This window comes from Alligator mississippiensis, chromosome 3 (assembly GCF_030867095.1).
Source record: "Alligator mississippiensis isolate rAllMis1 chromosome 3, rAllMis1, whole genome shotgun sequence".
Classification (NCBI taxonomy): domain Eukaryota; kingdom Metazoa; phylum Chordata; order Crocodylia; family Alligatoridae; genus Alligator; species Alligator mississippiensis.
The window spans coordinates 279,957,330-279,977,548 of NC_081826.1; the positions used below are offsets into that span (position 1 = coordinate 279,957,330).

The 20,219-nt window shown below is 44.8% G+C and overlaps 2 protein-coding genes across 3 annotated transcripts; one reads left to right on the plus strand and one right to left on the minus strand.

The window, feature by feature from the left end:
- Positions 1–1,207: 1,207 nt before the first annotated feature.
- Positions 1,208–7,965, minus strand: BRIX1 (biogenesis of ribosomes BRX1). The gene is made up of 10 exons (XM_006274193.4): positions 7,571–7,965; positions 6,604–6,715; positions 5,867–5,910; positions 4,311–4,381; positions 3,606–3,655; positions 3,423–3,496; positions 3,251–3,301; positions 2,866–2,967; positions 2,086–2,214; positions 1,208–1,699 (listed from the first exon to the last, which is right to left on the minus strand). Exons 1-10 carry the CDS (start codon positions 7,703–7,705, stop codon positions 1,436–1,438), a joined length of 1,032 nt encoding a protein of 343 aa, XP_006274255.1. The 5' UTR covers positions 7,706–7,965; the 3' UTR covers positions 1,208–1,435.
- A 107-nt stretch (positions 7,966–8,072) lies between these two features.
- RAD1 (RAD1 checkpoint DNA exonuclease) lies at positions 8,073–19,933 on the plus strand. Of its 2 annotated transcripts, none has more exons than XM_014594117.3 (5): positions 8,073–8,342; positions 14,192–14,300; positions 17,067–17,325; positions 18,177–18,275; positions 18,620–19,933. In XM_014594117.3, the coding sequence occupies exons 1-5, from the start codon at positions 8,112–8,114 to the stop codon at positions 18,801–18,803; spliced, it is 882 nt and encodes a 293-aa protein (XP_014449603.1). In that variant the 5' UTR covers positions 8,073–8,111; the 3' UTR covers positions 18,804–19,933. The 2 variants fall into 2 exon arrangements, with proteins under 2 accessions (XP_014449603.1, XP_059581215.1); XM_059725232.1 differs by having other exon boundaries at positions 8,078–8,294.
- The last annotated feature ends 286 nt before the right edge of the window (positions 19,934–20,219 follow it).

Genomic DNA, 20,219 nt, shown 5'->3' on the forward strand with positions numbered 1-20,219 from the left:
ATAGATGTTTGCCCCATATTCCTGGCCCAAAATTAGTTTATATGGCTCAGTATACCTACCTTATCAGTTGACACTCAAGACATGCTTCAGGTCAGGCAAGGGGCTGTCCAGACTTCTTTGAGGGAGTCTACCAGTAGCAGGGATTTCTGGTTTGGGGTGACCCAAAAAGGATTTTGCGTAGTAATACCAGCCCAAACTCAGCTCCTTTTTCAGGGCTCAGTACCTAGTACAGGCCAAAGTGGAGGGGTGTTAGTTATCAGCCTGGTATTTGCAAACAGCTTTGGATTAGGCAGGATCCTGCCTAGGCTTCTTTGGGAAGAGGCCCCTGACAGCAGAGACATGTGGTTTGGGATGGCCCAAAAGGATTTCCATCACTAATTCCAGTCCAAAGCTATCTCCTGAGGCCCAGGGGCCTGTGAGTTAGCAGCCTGGCACTTACAAACCGGGCCCTGGCCAACCCGAGGCTTTTCTTAGTCTTAAGAGAATCCCCCAATGACAGAGCTGTGTTCTTTAGTGACCCGAAAAAAAAATTTCAGCTGCAATTCCATTCCAAACACAGCTAACTATTAACTCTGGCAATTTTAAATTAATGTAATGGGGGCCTTTATACATCACCCTAAGATACCTCCATAACATGAGGAAGTGTTGTGTTTCCAGGAGCACTAGGATCCATGAAGGACTTGCTCTTCTTACCTCTGAGCAGATATAGTACAGATCCTACAGGGGTTATCATTACAAAGGTAAAATATTGTGACCAAGATATCCAAGGGAAGTGGTGCTGGCTCCTACCCTGGGGGTCTTTAAGAAGCAGCTTGATGCCTACCTGGCTGGGGTCATTTGAGCCCAGTTTTCTTCCTGCCCAGGCAGGGGGTCAGACCTGAAGATCTGCAAGGTCCCTTCCGACCCTACTTCTATGATAGTCCACCCTATTTTCCAAGGACTGAGAGACATGACCCAAAGAACTAAGAAAGCCTTTATATAAAAAGCAAATTCAATCTTCAAGAAAATGGACATAGATTTCTGCTGCGCCAGACCAAGGAAGCAGACTGTGACTTGTGACTGATGGAAAGTGCTAGAAAATTCTTATTGCTATATTTATCCCTCCCCAACCCCAGGAAGCAGGTCAGATGGTTCTTAAAAAATGATTCCTATGTAAGAGGCATGGCATATCATTATACTTGTAAAAAGCTATTTAAAATCAAAGAAATGAAAAACAACAACAAAAAAATGTATTTAAAATGAGTCCCACAGGTATATATACAACCTGCCTCAGATCACAACTCCACATCTGATTTTTTTCCATTTACTCAAAATTGATGGCACATAGGCACCGATGTAAAAAGATATTTACATTAGTATATGCAAGGCAGCTATAAAATATAGCTAAACACAAATATACAAGGCTGAGAGGTGATCTAGTTTAAATTTGCAACTGTTATGCTCCCACTCTGGAAAGCTTTTTTTGCTTCTTCCTTTGACGTTGAAATTGTTTCTTTCTCTTCTTTAAATTGACTTTTGGCTCTGGTTTCACCAACTCTATCTCCAAGGGCTTTTCTCCAGTTGGTGTTTCAAAGACAGTCTCAGTAGGATCTTCTGGAATACATGTCTTGTCTTCTTTACTCTTAATCTTTTGAAGTTCTTTCATTTGATGTTTTTCTTTAAATTTAGCAGCTATAGCCAATCTTATCATCCGCCGATGCTATAAAAATTAAGGAAAGTTAATGCAGGTGTGGCAAAAAGCAAGGAGATGGAAAAAATTCACACTAACATTTGGAATTCACACAAAACATTTTATAATGTAAATGCAGACAGAAGAACCGCCGAATTTTAAAAAAAAGGGACCCAAAGTTTACTTACTGTTCAGTGGCCAAATTTCTCAGTCTACTCTCACCTTCTCATTGATATTAAACAACTCAGTGTTACTAATTTATGACCACTCACTTGATATACTAGTGATTATTTCTGCCACATCACCTCAAAAATATTCCTACCCTGTACACAGGGGTCCACTCATGCAAACAGCTTGCGGATCAGGGCTGGAATAGCTTGTTAAACTCAAGCACGGGCAAAGACAAGTCAGCTTACCATGTTTGGAGACTGGTAATGGGGGTTTTCGTACAGAGTCGGTCCTCCAAAGCTGCCCTGGAAAATCTTAATAAGATTTAAGACAAAGCGAGGTCCAATTTCTATAAGGGAGGCATCTTCTTCTACAATCTGTAATGAAAATGCAGAAACAATCAGCCATCTTTGACTGCCCTGTATTGGACTTCTCAATCAAGAGTAATATGTATAAGTACACATAAAAGATTCACAATAGTGTCTGAGCCTGATATTTAACAGAACCAATTTTTTTAAGGTTAGCCCTGTTCAACTATGATTATGCATAATTATGTATGTACCAAAGGCGCCTTTTAAACACTAAACTGCAGCAGAATTACTAGTGGCCCCTTGGAAAAAGAGTCTAATTTCTGTGCTCTGCTCCACATAAACATTAATATACAAACATGAGCTTGGGCTTTAACTACTAGTATACAGCAGTTTTAGAAAGTAAACTAAGTGAGAGAATGAGGAGTTAAGTAAAAGAGAAGGGGGTACTTCTATTTACAATCATATTCAGTTTAATAACAAATTATCTTAAGCCTAGACCTACAAAGTAAGTCTGTTTTATAGAAACTAGAGCTGAAAGCTCATCTACAATGAAAAGGCATTTATAATCTACTATAAAAACACTCATGATACTCATGTGAGCATTGGATATAAACCCATCCTGGTAATTAGTTTACCTTTTCAATTCATATGAAATCACTGAATGATTCTCAAGTTATGAGGTTAGTGCAATTCAAAGAATTAAGGGAGATAATTAACCTGATAATTCCGGAACCAGATCCTGTCGTCTGTGATGGAAAATGTGAATACATGATCTATAAAAGGTTGGCTTTTGGGATGATACTGTGGTGTACTAAAGATCTGTAAAAAAAAAAGACAAAAAAACAGCTAAAAAGTTATCAAGATGCCAAATTATTAAATTTATCTTTGCGTTCATCTTAAATCTAACGTTGCATGTTCTCAACCGTATAGGCTTAAATATATGGTAGTTAAACCACAAAAAGCCCCAGTGACATCATGAAAATAAGTCTTTGTGGCATTGTGGCCTACGCAAAAATATATTAGTGTAATCTTCAGTATTTAAAAAAACTGAAATGTTAATAGAAAGATGGTTTGTAAGAAGCAAGAAATACCTAATACCAACCTGAATAAACAACTCTTTTAACAAAGCATAGTGTGGTTCCTGATCAAATGCCTGTAAGAGGAAAATACAGTTTTACACACACACACAAACAAACAAAAAAAGCAGCAGTGGTATAGAGAACAAGAAAACAAACAAAAAAAAGAGTCAAGCAAATCTGAAACATTATACTTGCCTGATCAAAAGACAAAAGAGGCCGCGACCCCCTCAAGCAGTTTCCAGTCATCTTCAGCTCTGCAAGTGTGTGAACTACAATGATTTGGAACAGGTTAAGTGTTCAGTAAAAAAAAGATTGGGGGGGGGGGGGGGAAGAAGGAAGGAACCTATATAAAAGCAATAGCCTGAAACCTTGACTTACTATTCTGCACCAAGAATTTGGCTGATGGTCCTTGGGGTGTATTTGAAAGCCTGCAGAAAGAAAAGTCAGCTAATAGCACTGTAGCAAGAAACACACTTCATAATTCCATAATACTTCTCATCCAACAATTTATCTAAATGGTTTTAAGTGGTTTGAAACTGCCAGTCAGCTCATTTTAGATATTTTTCTTCAAATTGCGAGCACTGTGGTCAGTAGACCTTAAAACAATGAGACTTAACAGAAAGCATTTGAAGTACATTTGCTTTTTAAAATGATAAATAAACCTAAAACTATAGGCTCTCTTCCCATATAATATTAAAGGTCCTGACAGCTATGGGAAGCGGAGCTTAAAATTCTACGGACATCCAGTAAGGTAAACTGGAAATTCTTTGGCAGCTTCAAATAAATTAAAAATTATATCTACTTTTGAAACCAGTATGTAGGGGAATGTAATTGTGAAATTTATTTTCATTTTAAAAAGTACCAAACAAAGGTTAAAGAAGTCATTTTGCTACTGTGTACTTCCGCACTTACAGCAAGTTCAACTAATTTTGACTGCAGATACCCTTAAAATGGGTCATTTGTGGAGAGTCAGTTTCTTCTACATCTTTGAATTTAACTATTACTTTAATCAGGACTCTAGTTAAAATGTGAGCTATGGAAACGATACCAAGATATTTAATAAAGTATAATGTATTCTCTTACCACATATAAAGATCCTGTTTCTTTTTGGCTTCAAAAAAGATACACTTGTTGCAGTTTTTTATTTCACAAACCTGTATGAATACATGTGACAAATCAACCATGAGTAACGCTCTGAAGACCTTTTCACAAACCTTCCAAATTAGTCCCTAAAATAATTTTCCGGAATAAATAGGTACAAATCTGAAGATCCTACAGTACTTATTAATACCTAGAGCTGCAGAACAGTTCATTTAAATTAGCAGCCTCTTCAAAAGGCTTTTGGAGTTTGCCTTGCCAGAAAAGCATTAAATACAATGTATTTCCAAGCAGTCTCATGGATTGTGTATGCATGGGGCATTGCATCAGGGGCCATGACATATGGGTTCTAGTCTTGGCTTTGCCAGTGGCCCGTTGTCATGGATTTAAGTCAGTTAGTCAACCTATTTGTTACTTACTTTTCCCAACTTTAAACTGCAGGAAAACCTTTTGTAAGGCATTTTTCATGGTTGGGTCATGGAGTGACAGAACAAAATGCTTCTAGCCTATACAGGTTCCTGTTTTTAAAATGAAGTCTTTTTTTTTTTAAATCAATAATCAGCTCACAATTTCAAAATAACCTCATTTTAAAGATCATGAATGGCAATTTTCACCCAGGAAGGTACTTAACATAATTAAGCAACAAAATCAGCAGAGGCAGCCACATAAAGCAACTACAGGATTACTAGCCTACTCTTCCTAACCAAGAGCTATTCCAGCACCCTGAAACAGAAGAGTTCAGTGTATGACCACCTTACATGCATCAGGATCAGTGTGGAGCAGTGGTTCACGGGCTCCTGCTCCCAGAAGTCTCTTTACCAAGAGCAAAGCCACAGACATGTTTTTGCAGTCTCTTGTCACTTTACCCTCTGATGCCACCAGTTTATCTTATCTGTAAAGAGACCCCAGACTGCTCCGATTACTCTGCAGTATTTCTGTTAGCGCATCCATTTGTACTACAGGGTTAACCCAACTCCTTAACTATGTTCTATGCACTTTTCTTCACCACCTGCTTCAGCCTTGTACAGACAATGCCATCTGTAAACAAACTTAAGTATTTTAGAAAATTACTTACATGACTATGTCTATCTTATTTTTTGGCAACAGCAGCTGTGACAGCCACCTTTTTCACCCCTGTCCTCCCTTCAACCCTTTTGTTACACTTGTTATTCAAAGTATTTGTTGTCATGGCATACTTGGAATTCATAACACAGAGCTCCATCTTATAAGCCTTCTTGGATAGCACTTCTGTTGGTTTCAATGAGAGCTCTAAACATGAAGGACAATCAGAATTATTTGACTTACTAGTCTTGCTTTTCAGAGTCAGAATTAAACAAGAATACCTCTATACAGGAGAATAACTTTTTTCCCTAAATAGTTATACTGCCTCTGAAGAAACCCAAACTAAACCAAATAGGGTGATCTGTATCTTCATGCAGTATAATACAGTTCTCTTTGAGTTCACCTATCTTCCCACTTGGTGCATGTACCGTATCTTGGTTTCATCAGAAATTCAAGCTTTAGATGAATTACAAGATTACCTCATTAATTACGAACAGCTTGTCTTTACGGTCCATCTTAGTGTCTGGAAAACAACAACAAAAGTGTTGTTGAGTAGGCTTATATGCTTTTTCATATTGCCAAGAGGCACACACACTTCAAAGAAGCTGAAGTCATATTTCACCCAATATAATTACAAGTTCATGTACTATCTATCTTCAGCAATTATGTATTTATCAGTACTGGTTTTCACTGTTACTTCACACCTATGCTTGACTTTCATTCTGAAACCCTCTGTTCTGCCAGTGATTGGGACCCAGCCCTGTGTTGGAGCACATCAGGAAGGGCTCTACGGACTCTGCTGCAAGACTGCAGTGAGACAAGAAGGCAGCAGCAGCCTGCGGTGCTAGAAGTGGATCACAATTTGCAGCAGTTCTTTCACATATACCAGTGAAAAATCCCAATTGTGCAAAATACTCTGAACGTTTGTAACTGCATGCAAGCAAGTAGCTTGACTAAAGCCAAGGAGATAACCAGAGACAAAGCAAATAGGTGTGACTGCTTACCAAATGGAGGTGTACGTGACTTTCCCAAAGACCATACTGTTTGTATGGTCAAGCTTTTGCTTTTTGGGGGTTTTTTTAAGAGTAAATAAGGACACCACCATGCAGCCAGCTGTGAGAACTATGTGGTCAAAAGGCAGGCAGTTGGAGCTAAAAGGTATAAAACTAATCTAGATAATATAAGTAGAGTCAGACATGGATAACATCAACACTACCTGCTTTCGAGTGGGGCATCAATGTTCGCAGGTCTTGCATCAGATGTCTCGTCCTGAAGTTAATTCCTCGGGAAGAAAAAATTAGTACGCGCTCTTTGTTTTTCCATTTTCCCTAGAAGAAATATAAAGCTCAGGTGAAAATATGATGTTTCCAACATTAAATAAAAATTGTACTAAATCAGTCATTTTCAACCTATTAAAAGAGTAATGCACTTCTATAAAAGCTTCCACTTAAAAATCTATTTTTTTGTGACAGGCTGCAGATTTATTATAAGCTTCTGCATACATTTCCTGACCCATCCTACTGGACTATCTACAGCCATCTGCCATGCTACACCTAGATACTGATGTTTTAAGAGGTTCACAAAAGATTTCCCGGATGAGCGTCCCTTTGGATACGCCAATAAGAAATCACAAAAACAAAGGCCCTGAGCACTACACACAACACGCACACGTTTTGGAGCCAAAATCAACACTGTTGATCCAGAAGCAAGATGAGCTTTCAACAGCTGCCCAGAAGAGACCTTACGGTCAAGTCACAAGCTCTCTTACGCAGTGCTGGGTTTACAAGAAAAACGGGGTTTTTTTGGATTCTTTTTATACACTGGTCCAAGAGTAGCTGCGCTCCTGACACCGTACCCAGGCTGCCGTCCGGCCGCACACTTGGGCACCTGGCAATCAGAAATGGACCGATGCCCACGGACACCAGGGGGGCTCAACTCCCAGGCCACGGGCCACATGCGGCCCGCAGGACTCCCCAAGGGACGCGACCCTGCGTGCCGTGCCAGGCCAGGCCAGGCGAGGCGAGGCGGAGGTGGCCCGGTTTCGGCAGGGGGGCCGGGAGCCCCAGCAAGGCCGGGCACAGCGCACAGGAGGCGGCGCGGGCCGGGCAGGGGCAGCGGGGCCGCATCCTGCTTCACTCCGCGCGGCACCACCGCCCCCGGGGACAGGGAGAAGAGACCCTCACCTGGGAGACCGGGGCCGGGACGCGGTGCTCCTCCCTGGCCGGGCCCGGCCGCGCCCCCTCGGCCGTGCCCCGCGCTCTCTTCCTCGCGCCGGCCCGGCCCGCGCCCGCCCCACGCTTCCTCTTGGCCGCCGCCATCGTGCCTGCACCCCGCTTCCTCTCCACGCCGGAAGTCGGCGCTCTGCGCTGAACCACTTCCCTCTCTATGGCTTGCCTCCCGTGTGGTGGGCGCTTTGTGACGTTCGTATCCACACTGGACACGTCGTATTACGATGGCCATAAAGCACCCCTACTCCAGCCGGCGGCCTTCTTTTACGACGACCGTAAAACAGCAGGGGATAGGCCAAAAAGCACCATCCCCACGTTCACCGGGCGTCGTTTTATAGCAGCCGTAAAGCACAACCCCGTCTGGCGGCCGGCTTTTACAACGGCCGTAAATCGCCGTGCCTTTTACGGCGGTCGTTAAGTATAGCCCCTACGTCTTGCCGCCCCTTTTTTCTTTTTTACGACGGCCGTAAAGTGCTCTCTCCAGCCCGCGGTTGTGATGCCGCTGTTGCTGCCGGCCGGGGCCGGGGCCGGGGCCGGGGCCGGAGCCGGGGCGGATGGGAGCGGGGCGCGCTACGTGCTGGTTGCCAGCCTGGACAAGGCGCGGCACCTGTCCACCATGCTGCGGGCCGTGCACTTCCGGGATGTCGCCACGTGCGTGGCCACCGCCAACGGCCTCAAGGTGACGGTGGAGAGCGCCAAGTGCCTGCAGGCCTCTGCCTTCATCCAGGTCACTGCCCGGCCCCGTTCCGCGCGGTCGCGTCTTTGAGGAGATGAGCCCCTGGGAAGCTCAGCATGAGCGTATTTGCTGAAAAACGACCGTACCCCCAAAATAGGCAAATAAGTGTTCGCGTTTACTGTAAACGGGTCGCTAAGTCACCCACTCGCCAGCGAGAGCTGGGTCATCAAGTTGGAGGCAGGCCATCCTAAGAGTCTCAGCCTTGTTTCCTTCCTTTTCCCTAATGCCATTGCAGTAAATACCTCTTCTTTGTCTTTACTGAAGTAACTCATGCTCATCTTCCCCTCCCCCCCTCCCTTAAAATATATTTTATGATAGTTTCTTACAAGTGTAATTAATAGCTGGCATTTAATTTATTTCAGGAGTTCAACGTACTCCGCATTCAGGCATCATTCCTTTTAGGGAATCGTACTTCAGGTCATGGATCAATAGATGATTCCTGTGGTTAACTTGAGAGCGCTCAGTTCAGTCCTCTTGACATGGAATCATAGACAGTTAGGCTGGGAAGGGAAGGGAAGGGAAGGGAAGGGAAGGGACCCACAGGAGGTCATCTAGTCCAGCCCCCTGCTCAAAGCAGGACCAGCCCAGCCAGGACTTTGTCAAGCTGGGCCTTAAAAACCTTCCATCACCTGTCTAGGTAACCTGTTCCAGTGCTTCACCACCTTCCTAATGAGAGTTTTTCCTAATATCCAACCTAAACTTCCCTTGCTGCAATTTGAGACCACTGCTCCTTGTTCTGTCATCTATCACCACTGAGAACAGTCCAGCTCCATCTTCTTTGTAACCACCCTTCAGGTAGTTAAAGGATACTATCAAATCCCCTCTCAGTCTCCTCTTCTCCAGACTAAATGAGACCAATTCCCTCAGCCTCTCTTCATAAGTCATGTCCCTCAACCCCCTCACCATTTATGTAGCCCTCCACTGGACTCACTCTAATTTGTCCATGTCCTTTCTATGGGGGGGGGGCCCAAAACTGGATACAGTACTCCAGATGTGGCCACACCGCTGCTGAACAAAGGGGAACAAACACTTCCCTTGATCTGCTGGCAATGCTTCTACTAATGCAGCCCAGTATGCTGTTAGCCTTTTCAGCAACAAAGGCACACTGCTGGCTCATATCCATCTTATTGTCCGCTGTAACCCCCAGATCCTTTTCAGCAGAGCTGCTGCCAGCCAGCTCAGCCCCAGCCTGTACTGGTACATGGGATTGTTCCGTCCTAACTGCAGGACTTTGCACTTATCCTTGTTGAACCTCATGAGATTTCTTTTGGCCCAATCCTCCAATTTGTCCAATTGGTCCAAGGTCACTCTGAATCCTAGCCCTACCGTCCAGCATATCTGCTGCTCCCCCCAGCTTGGTGTGATCCATGAACTTGCTGCACTCCATCCCATCTTCCAGATCGTTAATGCGGATTTTGAACAAAACTGGACCCAGGACTGACCCCTGGGGCACTCCCATTTGATACTGGCTGCCAACTAGACATTGAGCCATTGATTACTACTCACTGAGCCCAGCAATCTAGCCAGCTTTCTGTCCATCTTACAGTCCATTTATCCAACCCATACTTCCTCATCTTGCTTGCAAGACTGCTGTGGGAGATGGTATCAAAAACCTTACTAAAGTCAAGGTATATCATGTCAACTGCACTCCCCACATCCACAGAGCCAGTTATCTCATCACAGAAGGTAATCATGTTGGTCAGACGTGACTTGCTCTTGGTGAATCCATGCTGACTGTTCCTGATCACTTTCTTCTCCTCCAAGTCCTTAGAAATCGATTGAGGACCTGCGCCATAACTTTTCTGGAGACTGAGGTGAGGCTGAATGGTCTGTAGTTCAGACCATTCAGGGGCGGGGGTGTAGCTCTCTATGTTAAGGAAAGCTACACGTCCCTGCAAGCCGATATTGGCGACCAGGGTGGACGGCTGGAGACCCTCTGGGTTAAAATCCGTGGGGAACACGGCACAGGGGACACAAAGGTGGGAGTCTACTACAGACCTCCCACCCAAAGTCCTGAGCTTGACCAGGAGTTTGCCCGGGAACTGGCTGAGGCCGTATGCTCCAGGACCATGGTTATCATGGGTGACTTCAGTTACCCAGACATCTCGTGGGAGGATCGCTCAGCAAAATCTGAGCGGTCGCAAAGCTTCCTCTCGTGCATGGATGACCTCTGCCTGACTCAAGAAGTCTATGGGCCAACGAGAGGCAAAGCGCTGCTCGACCTGGTACTGGCTACTGGGGATGACCTAGTTGGCGACCTAGTGATCGATGGGAAGCTGGGTGACAGCGACCACGAGCTGATCACCTTCACCATCAGCCGAAAAGCTGGCAAATCAGTCAGCAACACGCAAGTCCTTGACTTCAGGAAAGCCGACTTTGACAAGCTCAGGAGGCTCGTCAGTGAGGCCCTAAGGGACCATGACCACGGAGAGAGGGGAGTTCAAGAAGAGTGTGGTTGCTCCTCAAGGGAGCGATCCTCAATGCACAAACTAAGTCTATTCCATCTCGGAGGAAAGGCAGCAAGAGGGCACAGCAGTCCCCCTGGCTCTCCAGGGACCTAGCAGACCTCTTGAGGCTAAAAAGAAAGGCCTACAAAGGATGGAGGATGGGAGTCACCTCCAAGGAGGATTATTCTGCACTGGTCCGGTCCTGTAGGGATCAGACCAGGAAAGCCAAGGCTGCAACTGAACTCCAACTAGCTTTGAGCATCAAGGACAATAAAAAGTCCTTTTTCAGATATGTGGGGAGCCAGAGGAAAAGCAGGGGCAACGTTGGACCCCTGCTGAACCAGATGGGGCAACTGACAACTGACGCCCAGGAAAAAGCCAACCTATTAAATAGGTACTTTGCGTCGGTCTTTCATCAGCCCCATGGGACGCCCATGCCCGCTACAGGGCCAGGAAGTCCGGGTGAGGGTGATCCCCTGCCCTCCATTGATGCTGACTTTGTGAAGGAACATCTTGAGAAGCTGGATACCTTCAAGTCAGCCGGCCCTGACAATCTTCACCCCAGGGTACTCAAGGAGCTGGCGAGCATCATAGCCCAGCCTCTAGCGCGGATCTTTGAAAACTCCTGGCGCTCTGGTGTAGTGCCTGAAGACTGGAAGAAGGCCAACGTGGTGCCTATCTTCAAGAAAGGGAGGAAAGTGGATCCGGCTAACTATAGGCCCATCAGCCTGACTTCTATCCCGGGGAAGATCTTAGAAAAGTTTATTAAAGAGGCCATCCTTAATGGACTGGCCGACGCCAACATCTTAAGGGATAGCCAGCACGGGTTTGTTGCGGGTAGGTCTTGCTTGACCAATCTCATTTCCTTCTACGACCAGGTGACCTATCACCTGGACAAGGGAGATGAGATTGATGTCATATATCTTGACTTCAAAAAAGCCTTTGATCTGGTTTCCCATGATCGCCTCTTAGAGAAACTGGCCAATTGTCGCCTTGGGTCCTCCACGATCAACTGGCTGCAAAATTGGCTCCGGGGTCGGACCCAGAGGGTAGTAATTGATGGAAGTCACTCATCATGGTGTCCTGTGACCAGTGGGGTCCCCCAAGGCTCTGTCCTTGGACCCATACTGTCCAACATCTTCATTAATGATGTGGACACTGGAGTCAGAAGCGGACTGGCCAAGTTCGCCGATGACACCAAACTTTGGGGCAAAGCATCCACACCAGAAGACAGGCGGGTGATCCAGGCTGACCTGGACAGGCTCAGCAAGTGGGCGGACGAGAATCTGATGGTGTTCAACGCCGATAAATGCAAGGTTCTCCACCTTGGGAAGAAAAACCCGCAGCATCCTTATAGGCTTGGCACTGCTATGTTGGCTAGCACTGTGGAAGAAAGAGACTTGGGGGTCATCATTGACCACAAGATGAACATGAGCCTGCAGTGCGATGCTGCGGCTAGTAAAGCGACCAAAACGCTGGCTTGCATCCGTAGATGCTTCTCAAGCAAATCCCGGGATGTCATTCTCCCCTTGTACTCGGCCTTAGTGAGGCCGCAGCTGGAGTACTGCCTCCAGTTTTGGGTTCCACAATTCAAAAAGGATGTGGAGAAGCTCGAGAGAGTCCAGAGAAGAGCCACGCGCATGATCAGAGGTCAGGGAAACAGACCCTACGATGACAGGCTGAGAGCCCTGGGGCTCTTTAGCCTGGAAAAGCGCAGGCTCAGGGGTGATCTGATGGCCACCTATAAGTTTATCAGGGGTGACCACCAGTACCTGGGGAACGTTTGTTCACCAGAGCGCCCCAAGGGATGACGACTAGGTTGAATGGTCATAAACTACTACAAGACTGTTTCAGGCTGGACATAAGGAAGAATTTCTTTACTGTCTGAGCCCCCAAGGTCTGGAACAGCCTGCCGCCGGAGGTGGTTCAAGCGCCTACGTTGAACACCTTCAAGAGCAAACTGGATGCTTATCTTGCTGGGATCCTATGAACCCAGCTGACTTCCTGCCCTTTGGGCAGGGGGCTGGACTCGATGATCTTCTGAGGTCCCTTCCAGCCCTAATGTCTATGAAATCTAGTTCTCTGGGTCCTCCTCTTCCCTTTCTTAAAGATGGGCACTATATTTGCCCTTTTCCAATTGTTCGGGACCTCACCTGATTGTCACAAGTTTCCTAAGATGATGGCCAGCAGCTCTGCAATCACATCAGCCAACTCCCTCAGTACCCTCAGGTGCATTACATCTGGCCCCGTGGACTTAGATACAGCCAGCTTTTCTAAATAGTCCTTAACCTGTTTTCACCACTGAGGGCTGCTCTCCTCCTCCCCAGTGCAGTAGTCTGGGAGCTGACCTTGCCTGTATAGACTGAGGTAAAAAAGGCATTGAGTATTTCAGCCTTTTTCTCATCATTTGTCACTAGGTTGCCTCCCGCATTCAGTAAGGGACTCACACTTTCCTTGACCTTCCTCTTGTTGCTGACATACTTGTAGAAACCCTTCTTGTTACCCTTCGCATCCCTTGCCAGCTGCAACTCCAGTTGTGCTTTGCTCTTCCTGATTTCATCCCTGCATGCCTGAGCAATATTGTTATACTCCTGCCTGGTTATCTGTCCAAGCTTCCACTTCTTGCAAGCTTCCTTTTTGTGTTTACGCTCAATGAAGAGTTCTCTGCTAAGCCAAGCTGGTCGCTTGCCACATTTGCTATGCCTTATGTCTCACTACATCCTTCCTCACCTTTAAATTCCCTTTTTTTAAAAAGCATATATTTAGAGTGACTGGTGTTGATCCTGTATTACCTTTCCCCAGTAAATTCTGACTTCTTGTTAGATTTTATTTCTTTGGATTTTAAGAAGTCATGTCCTTTTTTAAGATGTTCTCTTCTGCCTGCTTTCTGCATACTTGTCTGTCTTAACAGTGTCTGTTTCTTAGGGCAAGAGCACCTATCACACCAGAAATGTAGCCAGAAATAAAAATCAAGATGATTTTATTTAAGCTCTGCAGCCCATTGAACATCTGCTGAGAGGGGAAAAGCTTTAGACTTCAACACTTTGACTTTAACTCACTTTGAAACTATAAAACTTCATTGCTTAAATGTCACATTTGTATGGTTTCCCTTCAACACTTCAGACTTTAACTCACTTTGAAACTATAAAACTTCATTGCTTAAATGTCACACTTGTATGGTTTCCCTTTCTCTGGTAATGTTCCAATTTATAAAGGATAATGAACGGATGTTGTATTTTACATGATGCTCACTTTGCATCATATGGAAAGCTGAAGGGTGACAGTTATGAACTCACAGGAAAGTTTAAGTCACTAGAATTGTAGAATGCCACAAGAAACAAATGTCTGACTCACCTACCTACCTTTTTCTTTCTCATCACTCCTCTCCTACAGGCAGGGATTTTTCAAGAATTTGTTGTTCAGGAGGAGTCTGTGACATTCCGAATCAATCTGACCATTCTTCTCGACTGCCTGACCATTTTTGGTACAAGTTCCCTGCCAGGTATGGTCCATGCATGTCCTTGGTGACCGTATGGTGATGTTTCCCAGGGGCTTCCACAAGCATAAGCTTTCTAAGTTCTGCAAGGTTTCTTCCCCTTCCAAAGCATAAGTCACCTTGGAAAAAGCATCTGGCATTAATTGATTAGGCCAGGGCTGGCTAACTGGCAGCCTGTGAAGAGTTAAAATGACAGCCTTTGACCTCCTGCTGGGCCACCACTCCCCCCACTGCTCTTGCTGCAGCAGCTTGGCTGGAGGGGCAGCGTGGCAGTAGTGGGGCTGATAAATTTGTTGTCCTGTGGGTTGAGAGGGGGAGGCATGGTTCACTCTGCTTGCTGCGTGGGGGTTCCAGGAGCATGCACAGCATTTGTCCTGTATAGTGTGTGGCCCAGTACCCGTGACTGGTGTGCATCCCCTAGTCACTCTGAAGTTGGACAACCCTGTATCTGCTGTCTGCTTAAGCTGCTGCAAATGTACACTCTCCTAAAAGAAACACTCTCACAATTCAGGAATAGTTGAATCTCTTTCAAAGCAGTACTCTGGTCTCCATCCCACAACAGGAAGTGAGCATCAGTGCATTTATCCACAGATGGGAGATTGAGGCAGTTATTACTTGCACAAGTTTGCACAGGAAGCCTCTGCAGAGCCATGAACTGAATCCAGATCGGAGTCCAGTTCCTGGGCTGTTAACTGTATGAGCATCCTTCCTCTGTTTGTACTTCTCAGTAGGGCTGCGTGAAACAGCACCATTTGTTTTGAATTCTGTTTCACTGTTTGGAAGGGACAGCGTTTCATTTCATTTAGTTTTGAAGCACGGTTCTATTTTGTTTTCTCAAAACTGTTTCGCTGTTTTGACACATTTTGACATTTCGCCCATAGGCTATAATGGGGAATTATGAAAATGTCTAAAACTTTGTCATTTTTTGCCTGATTCAGATGACGGTTGCAGGGATGGTAGCCCCTTCTGAGGGCATGCCAAGTTTCAGTGAGATAGGTGCAGAGATTTCTGGGAAACTGCACCTCAACGTGTTCAAAGCAAAACTCATGATACTTGCTGGGAGCGACAGCCTCCAGTGCACAGATCAGGGGCCTGCACCCCCAGGAAGAGTCTGGCACAGCCCTGCAGCCCTCCTGGGGTTTGCAGCCCCCTGGATCTACATGCTGGATGCGAGGAGGCTGCCAGTGCTGCTTGGGTCCAGCACTGGGCACAGCCTGCACCCAGCACCGGGAAGATTACTGCTGCCGCTGGCCTGAGGCAGCAGCGGCAATGTTCTGTCATCCGGTGTGCAGATCGGGGGCCCGCATCACTGGGAGGAGTCCGGTACAGCTCCGCAGCCCTCCCGGGGGTTACAGGCCCCTGGATCTGTGTGCTGGATGAGAGGAGGCTGCTGCTGCTGCCTGGGACCAGTGCTGGGCGCAGATCATGCCCAGCACTGGGAAGATTGCTGCTGCTGCTGGTCCAAGGCAGCAGCGGCAGCCTCGTGTCATCCGGGGGCCTGCAACTAGCAACAGCATGCTGTCGTCCCGCGTGCAGATCTGGGGGCCTGCACCCCCAGGAGGGCTGCGGGGCTGTGCTAGACTCCTCCCAGGGGATGTGGCCCCCGGACCTGCGCTCCGGATGACAGCAGGCTGCTGCTGCTGGCTGGGACCAAGTAAGCCTGGCTTCGAAACTCAAAATGTTTTGAAAGTTTCAAAACATTTCAAGTGCCCTTGTTTTGTTTTGAAGCTGTTTCAAAGGCTTTTGTTTCATTTCAATTTCACTGTTTTGAGCTCAAAATACATCAAAACAGCTTTGAAACGAAACACCCAGCGAAATTTCGCATAGCCCTACTTCTCAGGTAGTTGAAGGACTCTTGCATTTGACCTTAAGACTTAGGCACACTGCAGAGCAGACAAGTGTCTCATGGCCACACAACTTGTTCTGTGGTTTTGATTCTGTAAGTCAACCTGTGTTCTTATTGCTTAGTGTTTTTCAACGGATTGTGATTTGAATAGATTTTTTAAAATGCCTATTTTTTTGGTTGACTGTTGTTTTTTTATATGAAATATTGTATTTTTCCTATGAAGGTGAAATTGTTCCTATTCATCTGTTAAGGGAAAAGAAAGAAAAAGTAGCATTCTTACTGGGGCTCCTGAATCCCAGAAGAATTCACTACCTAAAAATAGTTCAAAACTGTTTTTCTGATGCATGAAACTAGTAACAGCTCTGACAGGAGTCTTGTGTGTAGCGGAAATGTTCTGTCGGAGCTTTCTCAGATGTTTCTGTTGGTGCATCTCAGTATTGACCTCAAGCACTTCTGCTGTTCAGAGTGTGTCTTCAAATGACATTCAGTCCTGCTATATCATGTCATGATCTCATGTTACGGGCTCAGGCTCTGGCTACACAGGAAAATGAAGGAATTAGGAAGCATAGGTCAGCTTGTTTGTGCTAGTTTTACTCTAACTTACACAGGTAATAGTGGTGGACAAGAGACAAGTGCATACCAAGAGTTTCTGGAAGGCTTTTACTTGAGTTAGTAGCTCACACTGAAACCTGCACTGCTACACCTTCAATACCACTGTCATCCACATTGGCATAGAGAGGTCATCTGGGCTACAGTCTTATTTAATTTGCTGTGTAGTGTTACACTCAGGTAGGAGCTGCCATAAACTAGGCTGAGCTTACTTCATTCATTTTGGATGATTTAAGTGTGGGTGAAACCCAAATCTGCAAAGGTAAAAGGCCATGCTGTCTCTCTCCCAACAATTGCTTATTTCATTCTCCTTTCAGGCACTTCAACAGCGCTTCGGATGTGTTACTGTGGCTATGGCTACCCATTGACGCTCTTCCTAGAAGAAGGAGGTGTGGTGACCGTGTGTAAAATTAACACTCAGGAGCCTGAAGAGACGCTAGATTTTGATTTCTGCAGCACAAATGTGGTTAATAAAATTATCCTGCAATCTGAGGGGCTACGAGAAGCATTTGCTGAATTGGACATGACAAGTGATGTTCTGCAGATTACAATGTCACCAGAGAAGCCCTATTTCAGGTAACTGAAAACACCTGTCTAGATATCCATTATTGGCGACTTTTTTTCCTTGGTTTGAAATCATTGTGGCCTCTTTTGCGATGTACAAGTTTGCACCATTCCTTAGGTTTCTGTCTGAGCATCTGTGACCTTCTGTTGTTACACTCTACTCTGTCTCATGTAAAAATGCTCTTGATTATTCAGGGGTTTAGGCTGTAGCCTTGATTATTCAGGGAAGTTTTAGAGAAATTTTTCTCTGCTTGTTTCTCAGGATCCCACATTTTTCAACCCGATCCTTTTGACACTTATGGTGTGTATTTGTTTTTGAAGTTAGGTAATCAAGTTCACCTGAAAAACACACAGGTGCAACTCTTATTACCTGGTATTTTTTAAACACACATTTCAGATCTTTTCATTTAGCATGTTTGGCTGTTCAGAGTAAGTTTCTGGGGTTTGCCAAGCTTTGAGAGGGGTGATTGTCTCTTCAGACTGAGAAGGTGCATCTTGCAGGAGCTAGAGCAGGGGTCATGAGCTTTCTTTGTTCCTAGAAGCTCCAGAACCAAATGCTGCAGATCACTTGGTACTTGTAACAGAGTGTGTCTTCTCTGTGCCAGTGTAATACAATAAGGAATCAGTCTTCCTTGTAAAGTAGCTTTCTGTGAAGCCACTGTCAGCTACATTCAGGACTTTGGACAGCCTCAGTTCCCATGCCAAATTAGCCCAGCTCCACCCAATTAGAGAGATTCATTTTACTGTATATAGTGTTGAGTGTCCTACCAAGTTACACATGAAAACTACCTGCTATTAGTTTTCTGTCAGATTTTTGTAGGGCTAGTATCAGTTCTTAGCTGCAGTGTATTTTGGTCTTTTAGATTATCTACCTTTGGGAATGCAGGAAGTGCACATCTGGACTATCTCAAGGAGTCTGATTTGATGGAAGTGTTTCAGTGTAACCAGACCCAGACAAACAGGTGGGTGATCACTGCAGTAATAGCAAAGTACTGCTTGGCTGTTAATACCACTTTGCCATGAAACTCAAAGAAGTTTCTAGATATATTGAAATATTTCTCTCCCTAGCACATCAAGTATTTAATATAAACCCTTTCTTCCCCTTTGGCAGAAGTGTGCTCCTGATTAAAACCTCAGTGATAAAAATGTTGGAGCAAAATGTCTATTGCCAGTTTAGAGAAAAATTAAACCAGAATGTAAAATAGCTGCTACAATTGAATATCTCACTAATTAGAATTAAGCTATTACTCAGTTAGTTATCGTGTTAATGTACTTGAAAGAGGGTTTTTTTTTCTTTCATTTGTAGGTATAAGATCTCATTGCTCAAACCATCTACTAAGGCGCTGGCTTTATCTTGTAAAGTGTCTATTCGAACAGATACTCGGGGATTCCTCTCGCTGCAGTATATGATTAGGAATGAAGATGGACAGATCTGTTTTGTGGAATACTACTGTTGCCCTGATGAGGATGTTGCTGAAACAGAACTATAACGTTCTGAAGGTCATATGTGGTTGATCAGGATATTAAACCTTACATTTTTAAGTGAAAGTTGTCAGATCGATAGAACTGAAAAATAAAGTTCTTTTTATTCAGAGAACAGGCAGCTACAATGCAGGCTTCTCCCTGCCACTGTTTTTCTGGCCCAAAAGCAACCCCTATACAAAACAAAAAGGTTGCTTAGTTCTCAACCTCTGCAGGGCCTGATGAAGGTGCCACTGTGTGTTACATACAGCCATGCTTCCTGCCCACTTGAAATGCTCACCAAACAGCCTTTGGGAATGGAATCACCAGTCACAGTGTAACATAAGGATGATATATTAACAAAGCAGCATGATTTTGGTGTTATGTTGATTAGTCTGTACCACATGCAGTATTTTAATCTACCATTTGTTGCTGTGGTTTGTTTTGAGCATGGACAAGGCATTATAGACAGCGAACAAAGGCTAAGGGCATGTACTAGACAGCAGAAACCTTCAGACGATCAAACAAAAATCACTTTTCTCAAAAGACTGCTCATGCAAGAAGGTGACTTGGCATCTGACTTCTCAGTGCTTACAAATGGTTTACTCGTCAGACGTAGTCAGTTGTCTACCCTGGAATGGCATCTGGGATGAATGTTACCTGCTGTCTACAGCATTAGTGCTTGTGTTGCACTGGCAAGGTAGGGTGGAATCCAGTATGAATCGCCCGCAGAACAGCACTTTGGCCGTGTTACTTGGACTGAATCTCAACTACTTTTTGTATTTCTCTAATACAGGGAGACTGCCCTCGAAATCTGTTACCTTAAATGACACTTCCCTTCTACCCTCTTGGAAACCCCATACATCTCCTACCACTCTCTAGACCACAGGCTTCTGCTTTGATTCTTTAAGGAAAGAGGCCAGGAACATGCGTTTAAGAAGGAATTTAAAATGTTCTTTTATGGAATGATTGATAAAATACTATACCGTGTCCCTATTATGAGTCCCATGGACTTTGATTGGCTGTCTGACTGTTGACACACGTACAATCCCATATGTACTGAATTTACACTTTTTGCAGCATTTATAAATGTTTTTGTATTTTTTTAAATTATCAAATTTATTCCCTGACAATAAAAATTGCAGTTACATTTAAAAAATTTTGGGTCTTGCTTATTCCCCAAGAACTATGTAGTGTCCAATGGGGCACTGGACAGATGATTCAAGATGCAACAATTTTCAGAATAATGCAAAGGGGGACATTTTTAATGACTGACACTTTCCACCTCAAATCACTACTCTGCCATTTTCTCAGGATACCAGAGGAAATGGTTTCTTGAGCAAAGGCCAAGAGCCACTCGTTCAAGGGAAAGGCATGCTTGCCCTCTGCACCACTGTGTCCAGATCACTGATAAAAGTAAACCCAGTACTCCATGAATAATTTGC